The sequence below is a fragment of the Danio rerio genome, chromosome 6, assembly GCF_049306965.1.
Source record: "Danio rerio strain Tuebingen ecotype United States chromosome 6, GRCz12tu, whole genome shotgun sequence".
Lineage (NCBI taxonomy): Eukaryota > Metazoa > Chordata > Actinopteri > Cypriniformes > Danionidae > Danio > Danio rerio.
Genome location: NC_133181.1, coordinates 57,529,921 through 57,547,500, shown reverse-complemented (window position 1 = coordinate 57,547,500; position 17,580 = coordinate 57,529,921). Strand labels below are relative to the sequence as shown.

The 17,580-nt window shown below is 32.4% G+C and overlaps 2 protein-coding genes across 4 annotated transcripts in view; one reads left to right on the top strand and one right to left on the bottom strand.

Moving 5' to 3' along the window:
• Positions 1–5,395, top strand: part of csrp1b (cysteine and glycine-rich protein 1b) — a 7,357-nt gene extending 1,962 nt beyond the window's left edge. Inside the window, 4 exon segments of the mRNA NM_001080614.1 lie at positions 525–693; positions 2,157–2,286; positions 3,549–3,642; positions 5,071–5,395. Of these exon segments, the coding sequence (NP_001074083.1) occupies positions 525–693; positions 2,157–2,286; positions 3,549–3,642; positions 5,071–5,147 (470 nt within the window). The 3' untranslated portion in view covers positions 5,148–5,395.
• nav1b (neuron navigator 1b) overlaps positions 1–17,580 on the bottom strand; it is a 214,166-nt gene that overhangs the window by 180,767 nt on the left and 15,819 nt on the right. The window contains exon 2 of one of the 3 annotated variants that reach the window (XM_073954705.1): positions 8,240–8,347. The exons of 1 other annotated variant lie outside the window; for it this stretch is intronic. In XM_073954705.1, coding sequence (XP_073810806.1) covers positions 8,240–8,255 — 16 coding nt within the window. In that variant the 5' untranslated portion in view covers positions 8,256–8,347. Of the gene's footprint in view, positions 1–8,239; positions 8,348–11,538; positions 11,634–17,580 lie in introns of those variants that run through there. One more of the 3 variants, XM_017356758.4, reaches the window with a different exon arrangement.

Below are 17,580 nucleotides of genomic sequence, written 5' to 3'. Positions count from 1 at the left end.
AATAAGCAGAGTGGAAAGCTGGCAGTTTGAAAACAGCCCAGAGTAAAGTAAATCTTGTCTGTTGAACTGCGTGTCCATATTAGGTGCTGTACAAATGAATATCTCTCTGGATTTATCTGCCTTTTATGGCTGCACATCGTCTGACGGCAGATCAGGGGAACAAATGGGTGTTTATGTGTAGATGACACAAGGAGCGTCAAACATTACGTCACCAAATAGTAGTGAGATTGTACTTGTTTAAGGTTGTGCTCCAGTTTTTCTTACTCAAGACAACTTAAAGATGCTTTGCTGAATAAAGTTACCTAGAGCACCAGAGGAGAGCTTAATATCTTAAACTTTTCAGATGCATTACACTTTTGAACAGGAATGATGTTCCAGGATCAACATATAGAGGTTATAACACCCACATATATAACACCCACCCAGCTCATATGTATATTTTACCAGCTATTAAACTCAGTTTGTATAAATATAATCCGCTCCTTCATACTTACTAACTCTTTCTCTATGTCTGTTGAGCACAGTGGTGTGCAGAAAGAATCTGGACAGTACAACAGTAGCTGTGCATCAGGATGAGATCTACTGCAAATCCTGCTATGGCAAGAAATATGGGCCAAAAGGCTACGGCTTCGGTGGAGGAGCAGGAACTCTGAGCATGGACGGGGGTGAAGCTCTGGGAATCAAACCGGCTGGGTTAGTACTCGACTTTAGTACTTCTAGTTTCACTCAACCCCTTCACGCAGCATTACCGGTACATTTCTGTAAAATATGCAAAAATACTTATTCAACACATTTCTAAACAATAGTTTTAATAACTTAATTCTAATAACGGATTTCTTTTATCTTTGCCATGATGACAGAACATAATATTTCACTGGATGTTTTTCAAGATACTAGTAATTCAGCTTAAAGTGACATTTAAAAGGCTTAACTAGCGTTATGATCAACAGCGATCAAGCGGATGCAGATTGCCAAAGAACTACAAATCTGCCGGTATATGGACTACAATTTCCTTTATGCACCGCTCACACACACCTGTTCCAGATTCTGTTGATTTTACACACCCATGGCTGGGCAACGCAATCTCATAGCAATTCATAACTTTTTGATTTAGTGGCCAATTTGTATGAATTTGTACAATGTAATTTGTACAATTAAGTAGGAATCACCCAATGACGGTTGGGGTTTGCGGTGGGGTTGGGTGACATGCCTCCTTTTGAAAGTCATACATTTTCCTATGACTTTAATTTCATACAATGACTTTTTATTTTCATACGAATTAGCCACTAAACTGACAAAACGTAAAGAACTTACGTTTCCTCGTGAAATCAAGCTGGGCTGGTAGCCGCTCATGAACTGATTACATGGACTTTATAAACGACACACACACACACACACACACACACACACACACACACACACACACACACACACACACACACACACACACACACTTCAGTGCTAAGTCTCGTTTACCCGTCGTTGTGAACATCACAACATGTTTTTCTTGCCTTATAGTGTAACAGAGTGTGCGCAGGGTTTTAAAAAGTATTATGAGAAAATTAAGGCCTGTATAAAAGATATTAAAAAGTCTTGAAAATCGCATTTTTACAAGGTCTAAAATTTTGCTCAAGTGTTGTCCAAAGTGTCTGACTCCCCCCCAAAAAGCATAAATGTATTTATTTTCTTCAATTCACGCGATTGGTTCAGCCCGGGCACATCCAGCCATGCTCCTCTGTCTGGGTGATGTCGGTGATATCACGTAATTTGACAAACACTCCCGTGTTGATGGGTATTTTGACGGTCCTCACATGTGGCAAAACCACAGAGTGAAACAGACGGCAAAATGGGAAGGGGGCTAATAATATTGACCTTAAAATTAAAAATTAAAAACTGCTTTTATTCTAGCCGAAATAACAATTAAGACTTTCTCCAGAATAAATAATATTCAAGGAAATACTGTGAAAAATGTCTTCCTCTGTTGAAAATGACTTAATTCACAGGAGGGTAAATAATTTTGACTTTAACTGTGTGTAACATTATATTTACCGATTAAAATCCATTCTAGTCATTTTTTTACAGCAATTAACCAGTATTATTGTTTGTTGTTGTTGCTTTTTACAATGTAAATTAAATCTTGTGCATTTGTGACCCAGAGAAACATCTCATCGTCCGACCAACAACCCCAACCCATCAAAATTTGCACAGAAGCTCGGCGGTTCAGATGTTTGTCCTCGCTGTGGAAATGCTGTTTATGCCGCAGAGAAGGTGGTTGGAGGAGGAAACGTGAGTTGTTGTTTATTTTTTATTTATTTATTTATTTTAGTCATCGCTTTAGTTTAGGTAACAATTCCCAGCATTACCTATTGACTTATTAAATTTGCAGTACAAACACACACGTGTTTAATGACACTGTGACTGTGATTATACATGACTGAGCCATTTTAAACATTTTAAACTTGTAAAACTCAATCTTGAGGTGCAGCTGATCACAGAGAGCTGGACAGATCTTTTTAATCTCAGTTTTTTAGCAAATCCTGTTCTGTGGACGTTTATACACAGTACAGTAGGTGGGGGAAAACAGACTCCTACATGTTGTGGTGGGCCTGAAAATAACTGAGATTTGGATAATGTTTTAACATCAGAATTTTTTTAGAAAGAGACTTGTTTATTTAACTTCAGTATGACTGCAGACACAACATATACCTACACACACACACACACACCTGCCCAAAAAGCTTTATATATTTAGTTTTAGTAATAGTTATAATTAGTTATTAATAAAGATATTAACTGTTCATTAGTGGTTATATAAAGTATGATCTTATTCCGGATCTCTAATCCCACTTAAACTCAAATTCTACATAGTGCTAGTAGTGCTAGTTAATGGTTTGTTAATACTGTGAATTGTGCCCTAAACAACAGTGTTACTGGATTAGGGATGCAGAATAAGATTTAACATCGCTAATATTGTATGAAGTTGATATGTATTTATGTAAGATTTATTCAAATGTTCTAAACATAATTTTTTTCATTTGCATTTATATTTATCTGCTTAATTTATGCAAATTGCCCTTATAAATAATTTTCTTAAATTTGTTTTAAAACAGCATTTCATTTTTAAATATTTATAATACGTGTTTTTATTTAATTGGTTTACATAAATAAAAAAATAATCTTATTTATATGTAATATTAATATTGATAATACTTTTATTAGTTTTTTTTATTTGTAAGAACTTTAGATTTATATGAATTATTTTCTTTGTTCTATTCATGTAATTTATTTTGAAAATAACATTACTAAAGCCAAACCTCATTTGGCAAATTTCCGTATTCATTTGGAGAAACATCTTTGTTGCCAGAAGAGTCTTTGTATGAAGTGCTATAAATATTACAGTGCAAATATAACCCCCCTCTGTCCTAACCTACCCTCACTTGTTAGACCAAATCAGCACAGATACTGCAGGAATGGTTGATGCTTTATAATCAGACTAACACAACAAACTTTGTCCATCATTGTTTTGTCATTTGTGTTTCTTCATTCAGTCTTGGCATAAAAGCTGCTTCAGATGCACAAAGTGTGGAAAGAGTCTGGAATCCACCACACTAGCTGATAAAGATGGAGAGATTTACTGTAAAGGTTTGTATGAAACATTACACTGTATATATTAATGTAATTTATATTAAAATAACATTGTGTTAATGTTATTAATTTCTAATACTAAGAATAATAATTTAATTTAACATGTCTATATTATTGTTATATATACAACATTTATATTTGTTAAATATGATATTTATATACGTTATATTTACAACATTTATTGTAAGATTTATATTTTTAATTGTTTATACATTTAAATACTTTTTAGTAATAATAATAATAATAATAATAATAATAATAATAATAATAATAATAATAATAATATATTTTTAATGCTTGTTACAAGGTGCTATGCTAAGAACTTTGGACTTATATTATTTTCTTTGTTTAATTAATACAACGTATTTGGAAAATAACATTGATATTATTATTCTCTAATATTAAGATTATTAATTTATAACACTTCTATTTGTTTATCTATTTTTTTACAGTTGCATAATTAAAATATTGCATATATTTAATATAAAAATATATTAAAATTTTCTACATTTAATTTGCATTTATAATTATATGACTAATTTCCTAATATGACTAATTGTTGTCATCTTAAATATCTGTATTTATTTAGTTTTTTGAAAACAAATTATATTTATTTAATTTTTTATTTAAAATTATGTATATATATCCAATTAGATTTACCTAAAATAAAATTTCATATTTAGATTTTTAAAATATTTATTATATTGTTCTTTTACATTTAATGTGTTTTTGTATTTTATTTATAATATTATTTATTTATAATATTATATATATATATATATATATATATATATATATATATATATATATATATATATATATATATATATAAATAAATAATTTTTAAAAATTTATTTATAATATATATATTTTATTATATATATATATATTTTTTTTTTTTGCTGCTTGTTACAGGGTGCTATGCTAAGAACTTTGGACTTATTGAAAACAAATTATATTTATTTTAATTTTTATTTATATTTATGTATATTTATAATTATTGTAATATATAATATTATTTATTTATCGCAAGATTTTCATATTTTAAACTTGTTAAATAGTTAACTACAGTAATTTATATGTAATAATAATAATAGTAATAATAAAAATTATTATTATTATTTATTTTTTACTGCCATTTTCAGGGTGCTATGCCAAGAACTTTGGACTTATTGAAAACAAATTATATTTATTTTAATTTTTATTTATATTTATGTATATTTATAATTATTTTAATCGCAAGATTTTCATATTTTAAACTTGTTAAATAGTTAACTACAGTAATTTATATGTAATAATAATAATAATAATAATAATAATAATAATAATAATAATAATAATAATAATAATAATAATAATAATAAATAATAATAATTATTATTATTATTATTATTATTATTATTTATTTTTTACTGCCATTTTCAGGGTGCTATGCCAAGAACTTTGGACCAAAGGGCTTTGGGTTTGGTCAGGGAGCTGGTGCTTTGGCTCATTCCCAGTAAATATAAAGAAGACATTAGTTAAACCAGGAGGACAAACTACTCACTCACCAACTATAAACCTCCAGCTGTCTGAAAAATACACACATCAGTGCCTTTTTTTGGTGCTCAGTATTTGTACTAATTCCAATAAACAACATTTCATGTGGAATCAAATCCTGTATTATCAACCGTTTATTGTCCAGTGCAGCATCATATATTTTCTGTTCAATAAATGTATTATTTGTTAATAAAGATTCAGATGCTCAATATAAAGGATTACAGCAATTCTCACACATCATGAAACAGCATATCTGACAGCATGTCTGAGAAATGCACATAAAGAAACATCCTTTTCTGGTGTATTTAAATCCAACAAACAGTGTTTTGAGCAATAGACATTTTACAATTAAACTGGGAAAGTTTTAAATAAATGACATTAAATTAATACATTAAGAGACATTATACGAACAGTATATGCTTTATCTGAGAAATACAGAGAAATAAATGCCTTTTTACTGGTGCACACTAAATCATTTCCACACTGATAAAACTGGGTAGTTCTTAAATAAATGCAAATTATTGGCATAATATGCAATTCTCTGACAGCATGCCTACTTTTAAAAACTATAACTACATTGACTACATTGATAAATTGACCTTTATATAGTCTGTAAACAGTCAGTTTACAAAAGGATACAGAAATATTGAAGACATACTCTCTTAGAAGACTTGCTTTGCTAATGACATCATACACACATCGAAAGCACAAGTGTGATGAAGAACAAAGTGTGTTTGTGTCTCTGAGCTGTCACGGGTCGGCTCTAAGGATCCGCAGTGCTTTCATCGCCACACCAAAGACTGCGATTCACAAATCAAACAATGGATGCCAATGAGCAAAACTGATCTCAGAGCAGCTGCTGGTGGAAACCAATAAACAGGGCATTTCCACTATAATTAAATTACTGAGCACATGCAAAAAAAAAAAAAAAAAAAAAAAAAAAAGCAGCCAAGGCTTATTATAAAGTCACTGTCTATATTTTTGCAAATCTGAAATATATTGCTTTTGGTACACTTTGTTTTTATTTTGTTTAAAAATAATGCAAATGTGATATAAAGTCACAAGTGTCTCGTGGGTATTTAATAATGTTTAGCCTTATTGTAGGTGCCTCCCTCTCTGCAAAAACTATATTGCTCAGACAACTGTATTTCCTCTGAGCAAAAAAAAATTGCGATCACACATTAATATTATTATTATATTTAAACTGCATTTTTTCTTTAACTAAACAGAGTACTGTAATTGGTCAAGCGCGGAAACGTCTTGTAATAACCCGCACTAAACTGAGCGGACTTTAGTGTAACGTTATATCTGTCATAAATGAGTGGACAGGTGGATTTAACAAACGCGAGAGAAAGAGGAGAGGAGGCATCTTCATTGAGGCATTTTCCATACACACCATCTTTAAACAGACCTATGATCAGGAGAATGAGGGTACAGAAGAAGACGTTATGGTAACTTTAAATGATGAGAAGCTAGCATTAACCAGGCGGAGGAGGCTAACGGCAGCGCATCGCGGGCTGGATTCAAAGTGTGAGAGACAGACAGAAAAGGAGAGAGAGAGGGAGAGAGAGAGAAAGGCCCAGAACAGGAGAGAGACGGGAGAGAAGAGGTATAGTGTGTGTGATTTCGGATATTTTTAGGTTTATAATCAAGTCTTCATCACGAGAAGAGTAGAGAAAATACAGGGAGAGGAGGAGAGAGACAGTAAATCAGTGTTTGTATTATGAAAGACTCAGATTGATAGAACTCAGATTCATATAACTGGATTGGAGAAGCATTGTGCGTTAATAATATGCTTTATAAGTTTGTAAAAGCAATACATTAAAATACCCTTAAATACCCTAAAAAGGCTAATATATATATATATATATATATATATATATATATATATATATATATATATATATATATATATATATATATATATATATAGTTTTATTAGTATTTTTATTTAATGCTTTGAAAAATAAGTTAAATCTTTGTAGACTATAAATACATATGTACTATATAGCATTTATTTAAATTTGTGGGCAACAAATTATAGATTCATTTTATTTAAAAATTATTATATTATTCTTATTTTTTAAATTCAACTATAGGGGTGCGGCCAGGTAGGGGGCCTTACAAGACAATGTGCCCAGGGGCCCCTGAGTTCTTAATCCGGGCCTGAAACTAATTGAGTCCTTCAGGCGTGTTTGAAACCTACAGGTAAGTATGTTGGAGCAGGGTTGGAACTAAACTGTGCAGGGCTTCGGCCCTCCAAGAATTGAGTTTGACACCCCTGATTTATAGGATAAACACATTTGGGTTTATTTGCATTATTATCCATTTTTATACAAAGCATTTATTTGCATTATTAACAATAAAATATTTTTTTCTATTAAACAAATATTTTTTATTAAAAACATTTAATATAAAATGTTCTTAAAATTACACACAAAATTAAATAAAAAATGTTTTTTAGCTTAGTGTCCAACGGTGTGTGGCTTAACCCCCCAGGGTCGAAGATGGCGTATACGCGTTTTGAAGTGTCATCTCCTCAAACCGCTAAAATTAACTTAAATCACACTTTCGGTTTTGATCATACAGATAAGATCAATACATCAATCGAATCTGTTAAGTGTCTATTTTTTATAGTGTACACTCACAATGACAACAAACATGTGTGCTTTTGCAAAATAAGAACAAACAGTGTAGGCAATCTGTCTTTTCTCTCTCCGTGAACAGTTTTTAGAAACACATCAGTAAAATGCACTGAAACTCTGCGAAAACAAAACACACAGACATGAGACCCATATCTATAGAAAGTCTGAAGTGTCTACTTTTAAATGCAGTGAGTGCATGTTGAAAACTAATGCATGCCTTAAGATATATGTGAAGAGAATTTATAAGTAACTTTATCAGTAGATTTTCTATATGTAAGTTTACAGAGTTTTGTGTACCGACTCTCACAAGTGTATCTCCAGTTATTTTGTGTGATAGTTAAATATATTTTAAATAAACTGCAAACAAAAAAATATATATATATATCAACTCTTCTCTCTTAGTCACATACCTGTCTGATGGCTCATTATGCAGGTCTTTGTCTTCTGTGTGTAAATCGCTGCATTAGCAATGATAGTTCACACCTTCTCGCATAGACCATTTTTACAGAAGCGTAGAGCTGCCACCCAGGTAAAAAAAAAAAAACTGAGCTTTATCACATTTGTACAATATAATTATCACGTTCTTACAATAAAAGATCACGTTTGTACAATATACTTTTCTCGTTCTTACAATATAATATCACGTTTGTACAATATACTTTTCTCGTTCTTACAATATAATATCACGTTTGTACATTATAATATCACGTTTGTACAATATACTTTTCTCGTTCTTACAATATAATATCACGTTTGTACAATATACTTTTCTCGTTCTTACAATATAATATCACGTTTGCACAATATACTTTTCTCGTTCTTACAATATAATATCACGTTTGTACAATATACTTTTCACGTTCTTACAATATAAGATCACGTTTGTACATTATAATATCACGTTTGTACAATATACTTTTCTCGTTCTTAAAATATAATATCACGTTTGCACAATATACTTTTCTCGTTCTTACAATATAATATCACGTTTGTACAATATACTTTTCTCGTTCTTACAATATAATATCACGTTTGCACAATATACTTTTCTCGTTCTTACAATATAATATCACGTTTGTACAATATACTTTTCACGTTCTTACAATAAAATATCACGTTTGTACATTATAATATCACGTTTGTACAATATACTTTTCACGTTCTTACAATATAATATCACGTTTGTACAATATAATTATCACGTTCTTACAATATAATATCACGTTTGCACAATATACTTTTCACGTTCTTACAATATAAGATCACGTTTGTACATTATAATATCACGTTTGTACAATATACTTTTCTCGTTCTTACAATATAATATCACGTTTGTACAATATACTTTTCACGTTCTTACAATATAAGATCACGTTTGTACATTATAATATCACGTTTGTACAATATACTTTTCTCGTTCTTAAAATATAATATCACGTTTGCACAATATACTTTTCTCGTTCTTACAATATAATATCACGTTTGTACAATATACTTTTCTCGTTCTTACAATATAATATCACGTTTGTACAATATACTTTTCTCGTTCTTACAATATAATATCACGTTTGTACAATATACTTTTCACGTTCTTACAATAAAATATCACGTTTGTACATTATAATATCACGTTTGTACAATATACTTTTCACGTTCTTACAATATAATATCACGTTTGTACAATATAATTATCACGTTCTTACAATATAATATCACGTTTGCACAATATACTTTTCACGTTCTTACAATATAATATCACGTTTGTACATTATAATATCACGTTTGTACAATATACTTTTCTCGTTCTTACAATATAATATCACGTTTGTACAATATACTTTTCACGTTCTTACAATATAATATCACGTTTGTACATTATAATATCACGTTTGTACAATATACTTTTCACGTTCTTACAATATAAGATCACATTTGTACATTATAATATCACGTTTGTACAATATACTTTTCACGTTCTTACAATAAAATATCACGTTTGTACATTATAATATCACATTTGTACAATATACTTTTCACGTTCTTACAATATAATATCACGTTTGTACAATATAATTATCACGTTCTTACCATATAAGATCACGTTTGTACAATATAATATCAAGTTTGTACCATATACTTTTCACGTTCTTACAATATAAGATCACGTTTGTACATTATAATATCACGTTTGTACAATATACTTTTCACGTTCTTACAATATAATATCACGTTTGTACATTATAATATCACGTTTGTACAATATACTTTTCACGTTCTTACAATATAATATCACGTTTGTACAATTTAATTATCACGTTCTTACAATATAATATCACGTTTGTACAATATAATTATCATGTTCTTACAATATAATATCAATATCAATATCTTTACTTTGGCCAATTGGTGAAGTTTTTTTCCCTCTCTGCTGTCGCCTCTAGCTTGCATGGTTCGGGATCTGAGCTGTGCATCGATGGATTTGCTCTTCAGTGTTTGGACTCCCTGTAGTGATTTTTAAACCACACTGAACTGAGCTAAACTGAACTGAACTTAAACACTAAAAAACTGAACTACAATGTTCCAATTTACTATGACCTTTTATGTGAAGCTGCTTTGACACAATCTACACTGTAAAATCGCTATACAAAAATAGTTGGAGTGAATTGAACTTTCGTAGATTTTTTTTAATATAAAAAATACTGTCATAAAAAACACCTATGCTGCAAAAATGGTTTCTCATCCAAATTTCGGTAAACTTCGACACTGTGGTGAAAACCTCGGAAGCATGCCATGATTAACCCTTGAGTAAAAACCGTAAAACTTTTAAATTCAATAGGATGACCCTTTTTCACATGGCTATACTTACACAAACACCACAACACTCAAAAGAAAAACACAAAAAGGCATCATACAGTATGTCTTTAAAATCACCCAATTTTCATTCTAGCTTGAACTGTCCAATTCAACAACAATTTGCTCCCTGAAGAAGCGTAAATTGTCACCAGAGGGCGCCACATCTCATTCTACCAGTGAAAGGAAAGCATGTGTTTTACAGTAAGTGAATTGTATGTGTTTTCAATTATCAAATAACACATCCTAACACTGAGAATGTATATTGTTCACACTTGTTCAATCAAGTAACTTTGGGCAGAAATAAAAACCGTCTCTACTGTCTACATACAGTGAGATGAGTGCGAGTCTGGCTAGTGTTTGTATAAGAGCTTAACAGGATATAAAAAGCAGGTGATAATTTGTGTCTGGAGCTCAGAGTTTTTAACAGACTCTGAAGGAAGAATGATATTGTTAAACTGCAGTAGGAGAGACTGGGGCTTGTTGTCACGCAGGAAATGTGTTTTTAAGGTTGATATCTTTGGTGAAAGCACTTCAGAGTTAATATATAGACAATTACGTCTTTTAAAGTTATATATTTGTCTAGCTGGTTGGGTAAGGAAACAGGATGGATGGAAGGATGGATGGACAGACGGACAGACAGAGATGGACAGAAGGACTGGCAGACAGAGGGATAGATAGACGGACGGACAGACAGACAGGCAAACAGACAGACACACAATGTCAGGCAGACACCAGACAGCCAGACAGACAGACACATGACAGACAGAAAAAGAGTCAGCCAAACAGACAGACAGAGTCAGCAAAACAGACAGACAAACACAAGACAGACAGCCAGAAAAACAGCAAGAAAGCTTACCCCCGATTTACAGAGGGTGTCAACACTTCCCATTCACTTTGAATTGGTGACGTCAAGTGTTGTCGTACTGAATTGTGGATCCTATCGCTGTAGAAGCTGGGAATTTCTCAACTTTTCAAGTGCCAACGGAATTGTCAGCCAATCAAATCACTTTTTGGAAATACACTGGCTGCTGTCTGAGCTGGTGTCGTCAAAGTCCCTTTAGGGCAAGTCATTTCACATGGCAGCCATATTTGAAAAACCTCTCGGGCATTATGCTCGGGCATTCTGTTTGAATGGGGAAACATCAAATTCTCCAAAATTGCTTCCCAAGCTTACTATTGAATTTCAAATTAGGAATAAACAATGAAATTAAACAACAGCTGTCCCTTTAATTTAATTTATCACATCTGGTCCGAGCCCCTCCCCCAGAATATCGTCAGTCTATAGCGATCGATGATTGGCTCCAGTACTAGAAGGCAGGCTTTTTTCACCATACAGTGATTGATGATTGGCTCCTGTACTAGAAGGTGGGCTTTTTTCACCATACAGTGATTGATGATTGGCTCCTGTACTAGAAGGTGGGCTTTTTTCACCATACAGTGATTGATGATTGGCTCCAGTACTAGAAGGCAGGCTTTTTTCACCATACAGTGATTGATGATTGGCTCCAGTACTAGAAGGCGGGCTTTTTTCACCATACAGTGATCGATGATTGGCTCCAGTACTAGAAGGCAGGCTTTTTTTTCCACCATACAGTGATTGATGATTGGCTCCTGTACTAGTAGGCGAGGCTTTATTCACCAAAGACCATTACACTTTTCCCATTCAGAAAATATACGAGTGACATGTCTTGTTTTTTGTTTTTTTTTTGTCTTTGGTGTCGTTCATACAGTTCAATAGCGATTTGTTTAAAGGTACATTTAAAAAGAAGAAAAAAAGTATTATTGCAATGGGCAATAACCCGGTCCTTTATGACCAATCTTTATACATATACGTGGATTCATAACAGAGATTTTTATTATTTTATTTGATGATGCTGCTATGATGACGCTGACACCTCATGTGAATATATCGTTACTTTGACAACATCCCACACTAAATCAAAAAACATATTAAATGAACCATTTCATTACACAGCACAAAAAAGTCATGTCAAAAACTCTTCTATAGCCAAACATAAGAACCAGAGAAGATCAAACGCTGCTAAATCCACATTGCGACGCTCAACATCAACAGCGGCTCTAAATACAGCCCAGTCACGACTGACACGCAGCACCTATGATCCGGCTTTCCCACATCAGCCAAGACACAAATCCAGCAGAGATCGTGAAGCCAGTAAACAGGACAGGCGTTTCCCGCAAACTGACCCGTCCAGAGCTCTCTCAATAGTGCTGCTGCAGATCACAGCGGGGGACAATAACAGCATCTGAGTCATGAGTCTTTGAGACAGACAGATGTGAGAAAACACTGCCAAAATACACACAGACCCAGGTGAAAAAATATATGTACTTTAACTTAAATACCTGCAAATACATAAGTAATTTGTTATTTTTTTGTGTTAAATAAAAGTTTGATGGTTATACACTACATAATCCAATTTAAAAAGTATTTTTATACCTCAGTAGGACTTTAGTACACTTGAAAAAAACTATATTTAATACCAAGTAAAAACATGTTTAGTGTACTAATATAATGTATACTACAGAAAATATACAAAAGATTATTATTATTATTGGTGTGTTTTTCAAGTGTGCTATAAATGCTTTAAACTTCTATTTTATTAGACTGTTTACATACTAATCTTAAGGTTAAAATAAGTTCATGTATAAAAAATATATTAGTAATGTATTTGTAGTAGAAGTATATTTTCCTTAAAGTTTTACTTAAGTACACTTATTATGAAGTCATTATTAACTCTGCACACTCAATTCAAAATCAATTTAAGTGTTAATTCAAACAAAACATTATTGTCTTAAGATGTGAGTGCGTGTTGTAGGTCAATTCAAGGAATGATCAGAAAAGTGATGGATGGGCATGCAGAAAGGATGACATGTTTGTGTATATCCAGAGTAGTCACTAATAGTATAGTCACTTAATCTAACACATTACAAGGTTCACTCAAAAAAATTACACATAAGTACAAAGAAATTGCATGTGTGTGTGTGTGTGTGTGTTTTAGGAGCCTATGAGATGGTTCTCAAACTGTGGTATGTGTACCACTAGTGGTACGCAGGCTTCCTTCTTGTGGTATGCGGAGGAATCGCTGAATAATTGAACACACTTTAAACCCTTAGACGCGTACAATAACACAGATGTGATCAGTAAATTGATTTTATTTTATTTTTGATTTTCTAATGTTTGTTATATTCTATCATTTGAAGCTAATTTCCTCCTCATATTTGTAACGGTTGTTCTATATACTGAAGTCAATGTTTAGATTTCAAAGATACAAAAATAAAGTCATATACACATGCAACATATATTTCAAAATGTATCAAAAAGAGTTTATTTATGATAACATATATAGCCTTTAAGAGGTCCAGGAAACATTTCCAGGTTTTGGCGAATAGGCACTTTATGATAATACTTTACATTAAGGTACAGCAGTTTTCTGTTTACTTTAAGAACAGTGCCATTTTTTATTAACTTTTAAAAACTTATTATAATTAAAATTTTTATGTTTTATTTAACTATTTTACCTGGAAGCACAGTACAGCGTTAATGTTCAAACTATGTATAATGTTTAAAATTGCTGACAATAATAAATATTCATAATAATAAGAATTAATCAGAAAGTTTAGCTAGTGCTGTAGAATCTGGTGCACTGACGCTATTGCTTTGTCATTAATCTAAATGTAAAAACCCTGATGGTTGCAATCAATGTAAAAATAAATAAATAAATAAATAAATTAAAAAACCAAAGGCTGATGGCTTTTTGTTAGGATATTGTATTTTTTATGTAACTATTTTTTATCTTCTGTAGGTTATGGATTAACAATGGTAATCATAAAAGTTTATTCAAATTTATTAGATTTTTGTAAATCACCAAGCGACCCCCTCTCATTGTCCTACGACCCCCCAGGGGGTCCCGACCCCCACTTTGAGAACCACTGCGCTACTGTATTTCAAATGGCGGTTATTATGGTGGTACATGGAGACTATTCTTTCTGAGGTGGTACTTTGTGAAAAAAGTTTGACAACCACTGCAATGAGATATCTGTAAAGTCCAGCAAGAGAAAGCCAGAAAAAAAGAGTTCCTGTGGAACGTCTGAATGCATTTTTATCTCCAGATATTGAAACGGCTTTAAATATCTGTGAGTGGCGGTATCAGCTGCCTAACGCTCTATGTTTAGCAAAGCCGATGTATGGGCATCTTTACATTCCTGACATTTTCTGTCAGAGATTAATGTTGTCTGCAGTTAATATTTTAATCAGATGTGGGGGTCAAACGCAGAGCATCATCTCACTGAAGAAACATACGGCACATCAGTCTGTCAGAATAAATTAATCTCATAAACCCCTTACGCCTTTCCAACAATATTATGTGCAAAATAAAGTGTAATAATATAATAGGAAAAAAATAAATATATAACTAAAGGAGCAGTATGTAAGGGCATACAGAAAGGATGGTATGTTTGTGTATATCCAGAGTAGTCACTAATAGTATAGTCACTTAATTTAAGGAAACATATGTTTTACATTGCATATTCTAAAATTGTTCTGGAGTGTTTATCCATTTGCCTAATTTTTTTTTCTAACCAATCACGTGAGGATATCTAAATCTAATGACGTAGCTTTGTTGACTCAGTTAGCATAAACATCACTGTATTCTGAATGTAGGGCAGGTCGACCTGTGAAGAAAAAGATCCGAAGCTGATTTCTTGCTGATTCATTAATTTTTCTTCGGCATAGTCAGGGGTCGCCACAGCAGAATGAAACGTCAACTACAGCAACCCCGTATTGGGAAACAAACTTCAAATTGTAAAACAACTATATACACACACACATGCAATTTCTTTGTACTTATGTGAACATTTTTTGAGTGAACCTTGTAATCTGTTTTAGGAGCCTATGAGATGGTTTTTAAACTGTGATATGTGTACCAGGCACGCAGGCTTCCTTCTAGTGGTACGCGGAGGAATCGATAAATAATTGAGCACACTTTTAACCCTTAGACCCAGTGGTTGAACTAGGTATTGCATTCCTAGATCAAAGCAAATGCAAGTGCAGGTTGCCATATTGAAGACCAAGCAGTGAGTCTGACAATCGAGCCTAAAGGCTGATTTAATTGTGTTCTAACTGAAAGCAACAACACCCAATAGAAGGAATATTTTCCATGTTAAAAGGAGTTTTTGTTCTAACCAACACCACAACATTGATATATTATAAAAGGTCTCTATTTCTTGCAGCTGAACAACAGAAAACTTACCATGATCACCTCAGGTACACCTCAGGTGCTTTATTCAATGTTAAATGCTAAAAATGTGCGTTTGAACGCCATTTGACATGACATTTGTTGCCATACTCCTGAAAGCAGCAGCAGGTAGTTCACCTCAGATCTGGAAAATAAAATCCGTCTGAAATTGAACTTCAGAACCATCTCAACACCAACACATACCAGTGACTCAGCATCTACGTTTAATAAAGTTAAATATGAGGTTTAATATGTAGACTATAAACGCTACCATTTCGTGAGTGAGTGCATATTCTGTGCTTCTGAATGACTGTATTTAAATTTCTGTTGTGTTTCGTCTGGTGCAACCAGCCAAATTGCTCATCACTGCAAATCTCGTCATGTAACATGTTGTTTGGAATCGGGGTTTACTCTCGTAATAATTATATTATTTGCCAATTAATAACCTCATGTGGAACTCTGAATCTGCATCTCATTTCGGAGTCTGTTACTGTCCACCGGAGGTTGCATTTCAGTCACGGATGCATGCTTTGAGAGCCTTTCTTAATGAATAAATGAAATACGTGGTTTTCCATCAAGGCAACTCAGGGTGCTAAAATATAATTGGGTAAACTGGCATTGGGCGGGTTAAATGACCAAAACAAAGACAACCGTTCTGGCACATAATGCACGTTCAAAGCAGAATATCTGACTTCAGCATTGTTTTTCAGAGGATCAAATATGTTCACTTGGCATGTTTCTTAAATATCTGCAAACATACAACTGAAACATACCAAAAACCACCACTGAAGTTATTTACTTACTATGCTACTGATAAAACTTGAAATCAAACTAAAATGCTGTTTGACTAAAATGGAAAAAAAAAAATATATTTTTTTTTTGTAGCAGAAATGCACTTAAAATAAATAAAGCTTCACTTGCAATATAAAAACTGACATTGAAATATTTATTTTTTTATAATATAATTTGTGATAAGAGTATAAATTCACAAGATGAACCTTTTTGGAAATCATTCATAATTTTACATTGATTGGGGCGATTGGTTTAGGGGTGTGCATCTGCATAAAATTGACCAAATTATGGATTAAAATAATAATAATAAATAATAGAAATAATAACAAACAATAATAATAATAATAATATAAAAACAAAATAAATACAAATTTAAATAAATGAAATATTTTTAAAATAAAATAAATGAAAATAAATTAATAAAAACAAATAAATCTGTATTGAGGGACAGAAATTAAATTCAATAATCAAATGTACAATGACACTCTACAGCCGTCATTATATACATGAACAATTAATCTTCAAACTTTAATTTCTTGTGTCCAAATAGTTTAAACTCACTTGAAATTGCTTGACATCCTGTGATGCGACTATTGAAAATGTGCACGTTGTGAGATCGATGCTGATACGGTACATTGTGCAGCCCAAATTGAGATCTGATTGTGGACACATTAAAAAGATGGAACTTACTTTTAATGAGAAGCTAAATGAGGCTGTGAGAAGCTAAAGCATGGAGAGGAACCCCAGGCCACAGCTGTCTGATAAGAGCTGCTCATGGCCTATCAACAACAGAGCTGCTGGATAAAAGCTCTGTGTGTGTGTGTGTGTGTGTGCGCGCTAATAATACCATCCAG